This window comes from Melopsittacus undulatus, chromosome 10 (assembly GCF_012275295.1).
Source record: "Melopsittacus undulatus isolate bMelUnd1 chromosome 10, bMelUnd1.mat.Z, whole genome shotgun sequence".
Taxonomy (NCBI): Eukaryota; Metazoa; Chordata; class Aves; order Psittaciformes; family Psittaculidae; genus Melopsittacus; species Melopsittacus undulatus.
In genome coordinates, this window is record NC_047536.1 from 28,777,863 (window position 1) to 28,791,238 (window position 13,376).

The window sequence follows — 13,376 nt, forward strand, 5'->3', positions numbered from 1 at the left end:
GATTGCTTAGCATCAGATGCTTGAGATAGGCTCACTGAAAAGTAGTAAGTATGAGCTGTAAACATGCCATAGGTTGTGTGCCCACCTATCCCCAGAAAGCCATGAAGTAAACCAGAGGAACAATTGCCCATCTGTATTTGACTGTATGGGCCAGTAACACAGAAACTATTGACAGGATCTCTTGGCAACAACTGAATGCCAATTAGAGTCTTAAATTAGTGCCTTAAAATACAGTTACACTCAAAGCTGCTTTACTCATCACATTAAATGGCTCCGTCTGTCTGAATGCAGCCTTGGATGAGAGGTGGGCATTTTCACCTCAGTACAGATAACAAGGGGAGTTGCTCTGTGAAGTCCATGTCACCAGAACTGGGCTTCCATCTCCCATGGCTCTTGGTCCATGTGATAGCTCCCAAACCACCTCACAGCAGTTTATTATTCACCTCCTTCCCATAAGGCTAACTCCCTGCTCCAGCTTACAGTGTGTCCCTATGAAGACAAGGTGATGGGGCAGGAATAAGCAGTTTGTTGGCACTTGTGAGGGTTAAACTAAGCCATGGCTGCCCCTGCTCCATGGCAGGGCAGTTCTCAGTTCTCCTGCAGCATGCAAGCAGGGACCTTGGTGAAGAAGGCAAGGATACTGCATGCATTAACCATCCCAGCAAGCAAGCTAACAGCTATTGAAACATATAATTAAACCATTATTTTCTCTCGCCCCATCTTCTTTATTTTACCTGAACACGATGTTTTCCCATTTATTTGTTATCAGTGAAGGGAGTGAATATCCTGAAACACGTCTGCTGTTCTGCTCCACTACCCCCTGTTAACTTCCTGAGCACTTGGGAACCTTTGGCTCAGCTGCACAAAATAACAGGGAAACTAATTATACTGATAAAACTCAATGGCTGAGTCAGACACCCTGAGAAAGAGAATGATTTTTTACTACTATTCTCTTTGTGTTAATACACGTGTTCACCCTCACGTTGTTCATTGCCTGCACTGCACAGCAGGGATCACATTTAGTTACAGCTGAAGAAGGAAGATCCCCACCAGGAGCAGTGATGATGGGGGTGACAATTCCATTGTGTTCCTGGCTGTGGAGTCTCCTAGGCCTTGGGCTTGATGCAAGTCGCTTTGTCTGCATGGCCCTTCTCACACAGACAGTGCGCATCTCACTGTAGAGGCAATTACATGCTGCTGGGACGGCACATGAACAGGTCCTGGCTGCATAGAAAAGAGAGTTTGGGCCAAGCCTCTCTGCTGATGTGGACACATGGATGGTGGAAGCATGTGAAGGACCCCACAAGCCTGGAAGAGGTGGGTACTTTGCAGACACAAAGCCTCCAACTCCAAGCAGCCGGTCCCCATGTGCAAACACACAGCATCTGCTTCAGTCAGTGCACGGCTGAGACTTGCAGAGAAGATTCAGACCCAAAGGCCAATGCTAATCAGTGAAATCTGTAACTGAAGGAGCAGTAATCAAGTGAGATTACAGCCTGATCCTGTCATCAGCCCCCTGCCCAGCCGGTTCGGTCAGTGCTGCTCCAGCATTCACAAAGCCACCTCCTGCAGTGGTGGAGACATGCGGGGTGTGTGCTGCTGCCTCCGTTGTAGTGCAGTGCCAGGAGCATGCCAGAGAGCTGCCCTCAGAAGCCAGGCACTCCTTCATTAGCCAGCGTTCACTCTCACTTGTATTTGTGTCTTGCTTTGCAGATGGGAGATGCGTCCAACGCTTCAGAGTTCATCTCCACCTTATCTGAGAGAGAAGACCTGATTTTTGGCACACTCTACCTGGTCTTTGGTAAGGAAAGACAGCCTGTTATACCTGTGTCCCTGCTGCAGGTGGCCCAGGTGCCTGCCTGCCAGAGACAGCCAAGCCTTTTGTAGTCACTGGTGCTTCCAGAAGTGTTCAGTCATTAGCAGCAGCATCAAAATGCCCCTTCCCACATTACTCATAAAGGATGATCTGGCCAAAGCTGGGTGGCTGCATTCCCCTCTCCAAGGAATTGCAAGTACCAGTAATGGTTTTAAGTGTCTGGAAAGCTGAAGAACAACCTTTATGCTGTAACTCCTACTGCAGCCACCTGAAGTGAGATGGATAGGGACTCTGTTAGCATTGCCAGCTTCATGACTGTTGAAGGGTATTTAGACTTCACGCTGGTCCTTGCTTTCAGCAGAAGGTGCTGGTGAGAGTCCTGTGGTTTGGAGCTAGCAGCACTGAATGGTCAGCAGGCAATGCTGAGGGGCTGGGATGTGCTCTGAGGTAGCCTGGATGTGGTTGGTGTGGATCAGAAGTGAATAATGGGCAAAGAAAAGCCTTCCAGTTTTCTTAACCCTGAGCATTTTGTCTCCCAAGAGTGTTTCTTGCCTGGGAGGATGGGGAACCCAAGAGATGCTCACAACACTGGGACTGCGAGCAGTCCTCTGGGCACCTACAGCTCCTAAGTGTTAGTACAGAAATGTTAGTACAGCCACTAAAATGTACTTATGTGAGACTAGCTCTGTGGGAAATACTCCTCATGAGGCTGGGAAGTACAAACATCTCAGGGCTCTACCCTCCAGCGATTCCGAAGCCTCCAAAGCTCTGGATTTGGCCAGGTTCTGTGTGGGAATCCTGTTCCTGAGGGGAACTTCAGCAGCTCTGGGGGCTGGTTCTTACCGTGGTATTTAATTTACAGTCTAATCCATCCCACCCAACCTGCCCCAAGAACAGCCAAGATTCCCCTTCTGAGGACAATGAAACCTCATTTCAAGGAAAGCACAATTACATAGTGAAAAAGGCGAGAAAGCTCTTGTTATAAAATGTTAATCGCCGCTGTTGTTTTAAATAAATGAATAGCAAAGAGCCTCCTTTTGTTTAGTCTGGATTTTCCTTGATCTTCACAATGCCTTTCTTGTTGTTTATTTTGTTACCCTGATATTGGATAACACAGACCCACAGGAGTGACATTGCCAGGAAGAAATTAAAGAGACGAAGGGGCCCAGCTCCTTGGCCTCACATCAGAAGAGAAATCACACAAAGCTCCCATTATTTATCTAGCTGGAAGGAAGTGCCCCCTCGCTCCTTCCAGCTGGAAGAAGTGACTCTGGCCAGATCCTGCACCCGTAGCCCACTGCAGTCTCATCCCATCCCTGCCCTTCTACCAAACGCCTCTGTAGGACCTCAGGAAGGGGAAGGGATCAGATTCAATGTAAAGCAGCTCCAGATGTGCTCACAGAGCTCTGCAGGTCCCATGGGCTCCCCTGCTCAGCCCACTCCAGACAGGGAAGCCTGGAGCCCTTTCCACCCTCTGTAGACATCTCCGGTGTTCACTTCCAGACATCTCAAGATGATCCTGGCTCCTTTCCCGGCTTTGTTACATACAGCACTGTTCCTCTGCCTTGTCCACAGGCATCATGTCCCTCTTTGGGAACTCGCTGCTCCTGCTGGTGGCCTATCGGAAGAGGTCCATGCTGAAGCCTGCTGAGTTCTTCATCGTCAACCTGGCCATCAGTGACCTGAGCATGACAGTGACGCTCTTCCCCTTGGCTGCCTCATCCTTCTTTGCACACAGGTACCTTGTGGAGGCAGCTCTGTACTGGCAAACGGCCCTAGGTGCATTTTGGTATTGAAATGGGGAGATTCCTGGCAAGAGGTATGTATGGACTCATGGGGTCAGTCTGATGGCAGTGGGGCACTGTGTAACCTCACAGGCATCCATCCCATGGCAGGGTGCTTTTCTGTTCCCTGTCCCTCAGGTTTATCACTGCTGTTAAAGGGGTTTGGTGGTGGGTTTCTGAGCTGGCACCCATGCAGCATGGGCACCACAGTGATGTGTGCTGGTGTGCATCAGGGCACTCCTATACCCAAGGTTCTATCTGTGCTCATCACTGGGATGCTCAAGGAACAAGTTAGGGCAAGATCATGACTCTTTTTGGGGCAGTTAGGAGCTGGTACATGTGCAGCCTGGTACAGCCACCCCATGCAGGGCCAGCTTTGTGGGACCAGCAGGTGTGAGATACCCAGAGCAGGGAGCAGGGTGAGCATCCCCTGGATGCAGGGGGTGGCAGGGGCTGCTGCCCATGGCCCTGGGCAAGGTGGCAGGGCTGGGGTTACCGTGGGCTTCCCCTTGCAGGTGGCTGTTCAGCCAGGCCGTCTGCACCCTCTACGCCTTCTGCGGGGTCCTGTTCGGGCTGTGCAGCCTCAGCAGCCTGACGGTGCTCAGCACAGTTTGCTGCCTGAAGGTCTGTTACCCGGCATACGGTAAGTGCTGGGTGTGCTATCTGATCTGTGCTTACACCCCTCTCTGTTAACATAAACCTTTGTGCTTTATGGGCCAGATCCACCTCTTCTGGGAAGACTCTGCCCCAGGGCAGCCTATTCCCAGCCAATACACAGGGTCATAGGAAAGTTTAGGTTGGAAAAGACCTTAAGATCATCAAGTTCAACCATTAAGCCAGCACTATACCACTAACCCATGTCAGTAAGTGCCACATCGCTTAAATACCTGGACAGCCTGTTGCAATGCTTGACAACCCTTTTGGTGAAGCAGTTGTTCCTAATCTCCAGTCTGAATCTCCCCTGGCATAACTGGAGGCCATTTCCTCTTGTCCTATTGATTGTTACCTTTCAGGTAGTTGTAGAGAGCAAGAAGGTCTCCCATAAGCATCCTTCTCTCCAGGCTAAACAACCCCAGTTCCCTCAGCTGTTCCTCATCACACATAAACAGGGAAGGTTTAGATTTGATCTAAGGAAGAAGTTCTTTACTGTGAGGGTGCTGAGGCACTGGAATGGGTTGCCCAGGGAGGCTGTGAATGCTCCATCCCTGGCAGTGTTCAAGGCCAGGTTGGATGAAGCCTTGGGTGATATGGTTTAGTGTGAGGTGTCCCTGCCCATGGCAGGGGGGTTGGAACTGGATGATCTTAAGGTCCTTTCCAACCCTAAGTATTCAATGATTCTATGATTCTATGTGCTCCAGACCCTTCACCAGCTCCATTACCCTTCTCTAGTCATGCTCCATCACATCAGACTTGTGCTCAGACTAGAGAAGACTCTGCCTCTGGGAAGCCACAAGCTCTGGCACTGCAAGAAAAGCTGCTTTCCCTTATTCCAGGTGGGAGAGCCACAGGCCAAATGTATTTAATTCACTGAAATAATTACTACAGAAGGGCTGGGTTTGCAGTATTGCAGCTCACTTCTGTAACCCTCTTTTTACCAGGACCTCCTCTACAGAGCTAATGCGATGTTTGCAGCTCTAAGCTGGGGCACCAGCTCTTTGGAGAGGGCCTGCACTGCAGAGAGCACCTGGGGGAGCAAGGGGACATGGGGATGTCCCTGTACATTTACAGCTCCTCCTATTTGGAGCTGCTTCTTAACCTGCTCAGCCCAGTTGCTAACCCTCCATCCAGGACCTATCTTCAGAACAGGCTTTGGGTTAAAGGCCAAAACCAGGGATAAAATGTGAGAACAAAGATATGGGTTTCATTTCCGGACCAGGGCACATCCTCACCCCTCTCCCATGGCTTGCTGCTGCCTGCCTGCCCCGAGCCTGCTGCTCTTGCCAGCCACCAACCTGCTTTGTGCAGCAGCCTCAAGGAGGATGCTGGAGAGCAGGCACCTCCCTTATGTGCCAGCACAACAGCTCAGGAGATCACTGAAAGAGTGGAGGGAAAGATAAAGGTAAAAATGGGCTTTTAAAAGGCAGCCCAGGTACCATGGCTTTTCCCTGTGCAGGTTCTGCTCTGGATTAGCTGGGCACTGGCAGCCTGGCACATGGAGTTTGTTTCCCTGTGACACCCTGGCCCTTTGTCCATCAGGAAATGACTGATTTAAACGTGGTTTTAATTGCTTGGTTTCAAATAAAAATGTTACTCCCATGTATGGCTGAAGGTGCAGCCCTTTATACTGAGCTCTCAGAGGATCAGGGAGTTTTAGATTTGACAGGGGATGGGGCAGAAAGGAAGAAACCCCTCCTCTCCCAGGGTTTCAGTCTGCCAGAGAGGAAAAGATCCTTCCAATGACAGTGGGAGCATTCAAAAAACACGTAGATGAGGCCGTTAGTGACATGGTTTAGGTGGTTTTAGTAGTCCTGGGGATAATGGTTGGATTTGATGCTCTTGAAGGTCTTTTCCAACCTGGCTGACTCTGATTCTCTGTCCCCCCACATTCCACCCATGGCCACACAACCTCCAGCAATTCCTGCCCAGGCAGAGACTCTGCCTTGCTAGCCCTCAACCCTCAGTGGTTTATGGCAAACCCTCATGTGTCTCTTGGCTCCTTGTTTTGGCCACCCCAAGGGTTGGGGGGGTATCTGTGCACCCCGGGGCGCTGGAGTGAGCGTTGGCATGGGCTCTGCCTGCCCCATGGCTGCAGCCCTGCCCTGCTCAGGGACCCTGTCTGTGTCCCACAGCATTCGGCCCCATCCGCTGTGCCCGGGCAGCTCAGCATCCCCAACCCCACTCTCTGCTCCCCTTTACCCATGGGAACCCGTCCTCACTCTGACCTCTGTGTTGCAGGCAACAAGTTTTCTCCCTGCCATGCTGGAGTGCTGCTGCTGTGCATCTGGGCTTATGCCCTCATGTTTGCCACGGCCCCCTTGGCCGAGTGGGGCAGCTACGGCCCCGAGCCCTACGGGACAGCCTGTTGCATCACATGGAACGCCTCGAGCAGGGAGGCCACGCTCTACATCCTCGCCCTCTTCATCTTCTGCTACCTCCTCCCCTGCCTCCTCATCCTCGCCTCCTACTCGCTGATCCTCTGGAGGGTGCGGGGGTCCCGCAGAGCTGTGCGGCAGCACACGTCCCCCCAGCGCAGAGCCCACAGCGTGCACAGCCTGGTCGTGAAGGTAGGGGAGTCCCTGGGGTGCTGCAGGGTCTGGGGGTGTCCCCAGCCCAACACTCCATGGGCAGGTGAATGGGGCAGGACCCCGTCTCCAGTTGTTTGTATCAGTGTGGGGAACATCACATTTCTTCTCATGTTCAGCTACACTGGGAGAGACCATAAGAGCAGCCTGATGGGCCACTGCTCCCCAGGCTACAAGCAATGCTGGGACTTACCAAGGATACATCAAAAAAAAAGGTGGACACCCTTTAAAAAAGCCCAAATGTAAAAGAAAGCAGCTTGGAAACCTGGCCTGTAAGGAGAGGTTTGTGTCAGCTTAGAGGAGGGATCTGAGCCTGGCCCATTTCCAGAGCCTCTCAGTTGGTCTACATACCAGGGTCAAAGGAGGTGATCCTGCCCCTCTGCTCTGCTCTTCTTTTGTGAGACCTCACTTGGAGTACTGTGTGCAGTTCTGGTGTCCTCAACATAAAAAGGACATGGAACTGTTAGAACAAGTCCAGAGGAGGCCACGAGGATGATCAGGGGCTGGAGCACCTCCTGTATGGAGACACGTTGAGAAAGTTGGGGCTGTTCAGCCTGGAGAAGAGAAGGCTGCGTGGAGACCTCATAGCAGCCTTCCAGTATCTGAAGGGGGCCTATAGGGATGCTGGTGGGGGACTATTCATTAGGGACTGTAGTGATAGGACAAGGGGTAATGGGTTAAAACTTAAACAGGGGAGGTTTAGATTGGATATAAGGAAGAAATTCTTTACTGTTAGGGTGCCGAGGCACTGGAATGGGTTGCCCAGGGAGGTTGTGAATGCTCCATCCCTGGCAGTGTTCAAGGCCAGGTTGGGCAAAGCCTTGGGTGACATGGTTTAGTGTGAGGTGTCCTTGCCCATGGCAGGGGGTTGGAACTGGGGTTGGAACTGGATCATCTTAAGGTCCTTTCCAACCCAAACTATTCTACGATTCTATACAGATTGCTGGAGGAATGGTGCTTGCTCCCAAAGAGCTGTTGGACTCAGCTGGCCTGGCCCAAGCCTGGGTCCCTTGTACCCATCTGGCACTCATTGGGCTGAGGCAATTCCCATGTTTCCCAGAAGGGACAGGGTGTGAGTTGCCTGAAGTGAGTGCAGGTTTATGCACCACACTGGGACATGCTGAGTCACTGCTGATGTCTGACACACCAGTGCTCCAGTAGGATGGATCCAGAAGGCTCAGCACCCTTCCCTTGGGATGTGACCAACTGCTCACAGTCTTTTTGCACACAGCTGAGTGTGGGGGGGGGGTTCAGCATCCCACAGGTGCACAGGAGGCTCACGGCACCACCATCTCCTCCTGTTCCAGCTGAGCATCGCTGTGTGCCTGGGGTTCCTGGCTGCCTGGACCCCTTACGCCATCGTTGCCCTGTGGGCAGTGCTGGGTGATGCCCGCCAAGTGCCAGCGCTCGCCTTCGTGCTGTCGGCCGCCTTTGCCAAGTCCTCGACGCTCTACAACCCCCTGGTCTACCTGCTCTTCAAGCCCAACTTCCACAAGTTCCTCTCCAAGGACGTGGTGCTCCTCCAGGCCATGCGTACCCTGCTCTGCTGCGGCTGCCCCAGCGCTGCGCTCCAGCCCTTCCCATCCCGGGGCTTCGGGGACCACCCCGGGGCTTGCAGGAGCTGCAACGACACCTTCGAGTGCTTCAGTACCTACCCCAAGTGCCACAAGCCCGTGCGGGCGCCCGGCTCCATTGCCCTCCTCGATGGGGCTGCGTGCCCGCCGCGGCTGAAGAGGACGGTGCAGGTGATGGTGCTTGTCACCAGGAGAAGGTCGGGCCTGAGCGCGGTGAACGTGGTGGGGGAAGCTCTGCCATCAGATATCGTGAAAGACCTTCTCTGAGCCCGGCCGTGCCCCGCTGCATCCCACCAGTGCACTGTGGGGTCAACCCCAACCCAGCTCTCGCCTGTGTATCCAATGGGTCCCCGTCATGTTCTGCAGATGAAGTGACATCTAACACCACCCTTGCCTCCTCCTCTGCTCTGGCTCTTGCAGCTCTGAGCTGAGGCTTTGCACTTAGAGAAGCCAAACCAAACCCCAAACCCCAAACCCCAGTGCCTGGAATCAGCCCAGGGGGCAAGTCCAGGGTCCAGTTTATCCCGTGCCTTGCTCCCTGGGCCCTTGGCCTTTGTTTCTCCATCCTGGTGCTCTGATGACCAAATAGGAACTTGGTTGTCTTAAGAAACTGTGCTTGGCAGGGAGGGCCCAAGAGGTGTCCTACCTCCAGCGCCAGCTCCTGCGGACCATGTCCTTTCCCAAATGGGAGAAGGACGGTGCTGCTCAGCTACCTCACTTGGGATTGTGAAGCATCTCGATATACCTCTCAAGAGCCCACTCTGTGCAGGCTGCCTAACCCCACTCCCTCGGTTTGAACACAAACCCACCACCATCATATAGATCTAAATGGGAGCTTGTCCTTATAGTAAGATTTGGGGTTGGAATAATCCTGGTGTGAGTAATAGCAGCCCCAGCTCGTGCTCTCCAGGCAGGGAATTGCAGATCTGTGGCCAAGCATCATCCTGGAGACAGGGCAGGAGCTGAGTGAGACAGTGCTGAGAGAGGCTGGTTGTGTCCCAAGTATGAATCAATGCATTCAAGTTGATGGGAAGAGTCAGCAGCAGTGGCAGGGAATGTGCTGCCCACCAGCACCCAGCCAGGCAGTTACCTGTGGGAGCGCTTTATGTTGTCTCTGGTTCATGCATGAAATGGCACCACAGCCCATTGCCGGGGCTGCGGCATTAAATCATGGATGTGCTATGTGGGAATAGTGACCTGTGTCTGCATGGACACGGGAAACAGCTGCAGCTCTGATGCCATCACTGCCTGTGCTCTGCCAGCCCGCTGACCCCCAGCTCTCCCTCCTCTCTCCAGACACTGACAGTGCTGGTTTCAGCCATTGCTCCAGACCCAGGATCTGTCACTGCCTTTGCTTAGCACAGACACAGCAGGGTCCTCTCTTCCAAGGACTTGCAGCACCTCAAGGAAGACCTGATAGCTGCAGGGTGTGCAGAAACACAGAGGGAAGGGGATGCTCTTTGGGGGGGGAGGGGGCACAAACAACAGATTCATTTAAGCTACAAACTTAAACCTAAGCATGAAGAATACTGAGGGTTTTGGGCCTCAGTGTTTGGGCTCAGTTCCAGAGTAAGAGGCAATGGAGCCAGTGTGAGCTCTGTGCTGGGGAGGGCGGGTGCTGTGTGTGCCATCTCTACCAGCTGCTGCTGCACAGCTCTCATTAGCACACAGCAGCCATGCTCTTGCTTTTGTCCCTTGGTTGTTTCTCCTGATCCACCTGAACTGGCTGTTTCCCTGTGACCAGAGAGGGTCCTTGATATCTCTGGGGTGCTCCTGCATCTTCCCAGGATGGTCTTGCCCATGTGTGATACCTGCAGGCAGTCGGGGCAGGGTTTATGCCCAAGAGCCAAGTAGTAACTGAAGGGCCATGCCTTTGTTCCCTATTCCTGTCATGTAAAAACCTGCACCCAGCCCCAACATGGACCGTGTTTGCAAAAGGAAGGGATTAAACTCTGGAGGGAGGACGGGGTTCAAGGCGAGGGTGCAGGTCACTGCCCTTCCCACCCACAGCGTGGGGCTGCCCCATCTCCAGGTCACTCTGGTGTCACTGCTCACTGGTCATCACATTCCAGATACTGTGCATTGTTAAAGTAAACTCACTCGTGCAAAACTGGCATTTGGCTTGGCTCAGTTACGTGTTAGCGGCCGTGCTCCGGGGTAAATGGGGATCTCACAGCTGTGCCTGCTGCTGCACGCAGTCTGGATGGGAGTGCTGCTGCTGTGGGTGAGTGACCACAGAGACAGAGCATGGCCCATTGGCAGGGCCATGGGGACTTGGGGCCAGCAAACTTCTTCCTCAGCCAAGCCTGGTTGTGGCTGCTGCCTATCACTGCCCTGGATGGACAGGAGCCTCCAGAAAAGTGACCAAGGGCTGGTTTCCCACCGGAGAACAGGGATCTGAAAAGCTGCCACCATCTCTTGGGGCCCCTCAGGGCCACCCTGGGATGGGGCCAAGGACAAGACCCCAGCCAGGCTGGGGCTTTGGGCTGTGATGGGCTCAGGGTCATGGTGTGGTCCAGCCACTGATGCAGTGCCTGGGACCTGCCTTGGTTACAGCCACTTTGTTCCCTGCTGCCTAAAAAATACTGCGGTTCCCACATCACCTGGAGACAGGAAAAGAAACAACCTGCAAATTCCCTCGTCTTTATTGCTGCAGGGAAACCCTAGATCAGAACCTTCCTCTGTAGTTTGGTGATGGAACAGCCAACTTTGAATAGTGGAACACTGGGTGGGCTTTAACCCACATTCATAGGGATGCTCCTGCTGGTGGGGAGTCCAGGCAAACACTCAGCAAATCCCAATCATTTTCATTAACTCCAGCAGGTCCAGGGGCTCTCCCAAGCATGACCTGGGGCTGCTGTAACCGAGGTCCTCCTGCCTGCCAGTGGGTACTGATGCAATCAGTGTCCCCAGCTGGGAATGGTGCCATCAGGTGCTACCAATTCACCAACTGCATGGGGATAAGAACCCACCCCCAAGGGCAGTCTCTGGCTGGTGAGGTTGTGAGGAGGATGTGGCTTCACTGTTGGGAATGAGGTAGGTCTGTTTTGGCTGCTGTGCTGGGTAGGGTTTTGGGGGGTGATGGCTGGGGGTAGGAACTGATTACTTGAGCTTCTGGTGCTGCTGCATCCTCATCATCAGCTGGGAAGAGGCTACAGGGCTGCTTGGTGGAGTGTGGTCCTGGTGAGGGAACAAGGCAGGGCTGCCTTAGTTTAGGTTTGGTGCCCAGGCAGGGGTGCTGTGGTCGCTGTTTTACACTCGGTGCTGCCACTTGTGCCTTTTGCCAGCAATGGCTTTATTTTCACATAGCCATCATATTCCAAGCTGAATCTGTCTCTTGAGGCTGAAGGTGCTGAGGCAAGTGCAGACATGTATGCCCCATTGATCTATACGTAACCAGTATACAGTTACTGACAGTGCAGTCTGAGCTAGTGACTCCTTGCATCCAGACTCTTTGTACCTCCGAAGTCATCGGTTGCATAAAGCTGACAGTGCACTTTGCCCTCTGGTGTCTGCTCTGGCCGTGCCATCTCCTGTGGCCCGTTCTTCCCAATGGCATCTCTCAGCCATAGTCTGTGCCATTGAGCTTTAAATGCAGCCCCATGAGTGAAAACCTCCCCTCTTATGTGGGTGACCTGGCCTGCAGGGTGCAGGAAAAGAAGGGTGTTTAACACACAAAGCTCAGAGCCCTGGTCTCCAGAGGTTCATCTCCTGAATGGCACATTGTGTCCATTGCTTTTGGTTCTCCTATGGCAGCTTTTAGGCCAGGCTGCACAAACAGCCTTTGATGTTTAAACTAAATGCCGCTTGGTGTGTTTGATTTAAAAAATGACATCTCCATCATGATAGAACTGAGGCATGGGGAGCTGGAGGTGTTTGTGTTCGGCTGGTGAGTCTAGAGCAGGCTGGGGCCAGGGCAGAGGTGGGGCTCAGAGATGGTGCAGGCTGAATGTAAACCAGAGCTGTGTTAAGGATTGTTCCATCTGTGACTGTCACAGCTGTATCAGGATGCGGAGTGCCCCCTCTGGAGCACACATGAGCGGTGATGTGTCTGCAGGAGGGACACACTGGAGCCACATCACATTCTCTGTTGTCTCTTGTGGATGAGACGTGGGAGCTCTCCCCCTCAGGGGTGGCTGGTGCTGGACCAAGCCTGGACCATGGTCAGAGCAGCATCCCAGCCCTGCCTGGCACAGGGGTTGCCCTCAGCCTGGCCAGTCTGACCGTAGCTTTAGCAACTCCAAGACCTAGCAGCTCACAGGGCTGCTCACTGGCTATGCAGAGGGCATCTCTGCTAGTGGGGAAACTGAGGCACAGATTGTGCCTGTGAGCTGGCAGTGATGATGCAGCAGGGGGTTTGCTGTCCTTGAGCTGTGGAGTGAAACCTGGTGAAAGCCCCTGCTGGTCTGGGGAATGGGATGGGCTCAAGACATGGGCAAATAACTTCTTGGAGTCTTAGGATTCCGCCTCCTTCTGCTTTGCATGGGATCTTGGTCATCAGGAGGAATAACCACTGGGTTTGTTGTCTGACAGTACATAAGGGTCCTGTAATTAGTAACATCCATTGCACTTCCTGGTGCCTCTGCTTTTAAGGGAGCGTAATAAAATCAGGTTTACTCTCGCAAGATCTGTAGATGGCACCAAGTTAGGATGGGGCTGATGGTACTTGTGGGAAGAGGATTAGAGTTTAATGCTGGCCTGGTAAAACAGGAAACTCTGTAGAAGTAACTGCAAGGCAATACGGAGACAAGTTTTTGTTTTCTGAAGCAAAGAAATCCAACCTGAAATGACTGCACAGAGAAGTCAATGTATTGATAAATGAATATGAAAATTGGTCACTATGCTAAAAACTGGGATTGGCTCCCAAATAAGGAGGGTTGGTGCCTATTTTGAGAGAGAACAAAGCTGTCTTAATTCCAAGTTCTGACAAATGTAATATTCCATTACATTTTAGGATAGT

At 52.8% G+C, this 13,376-nt stretch overlaps 1 protein-coding gene across 1 annotated transcript; it reads left to right on the top strand.

Moving 5' to 3' along the window:
• Positions 1–372: 372 nt before the first annotated feature.
• LOC101871778 (opsin-5-like) lies at positions 373–8,882 on the top strand. Its single transcript, XM_031046999.2, has 5 exons — positions 373–1,801; positions 3,392–3,554; positions 4,116–4,243; positions 6,496–6,824; positions 8,150–8,882. Exons 1-5 carry the CDS (start codon positions 1,630–1,632, stop codon positions 8,681–8,683), a joined length of 1,326 nt encoding a protein of 441 aa, XP_030902859.2. The 5' UTR covers positions 373–1,629; the 3' UTR covers positions 8,684–8,882.
• Positions 8,883–13,376: the final 4,494 nt, after the last annotated feature.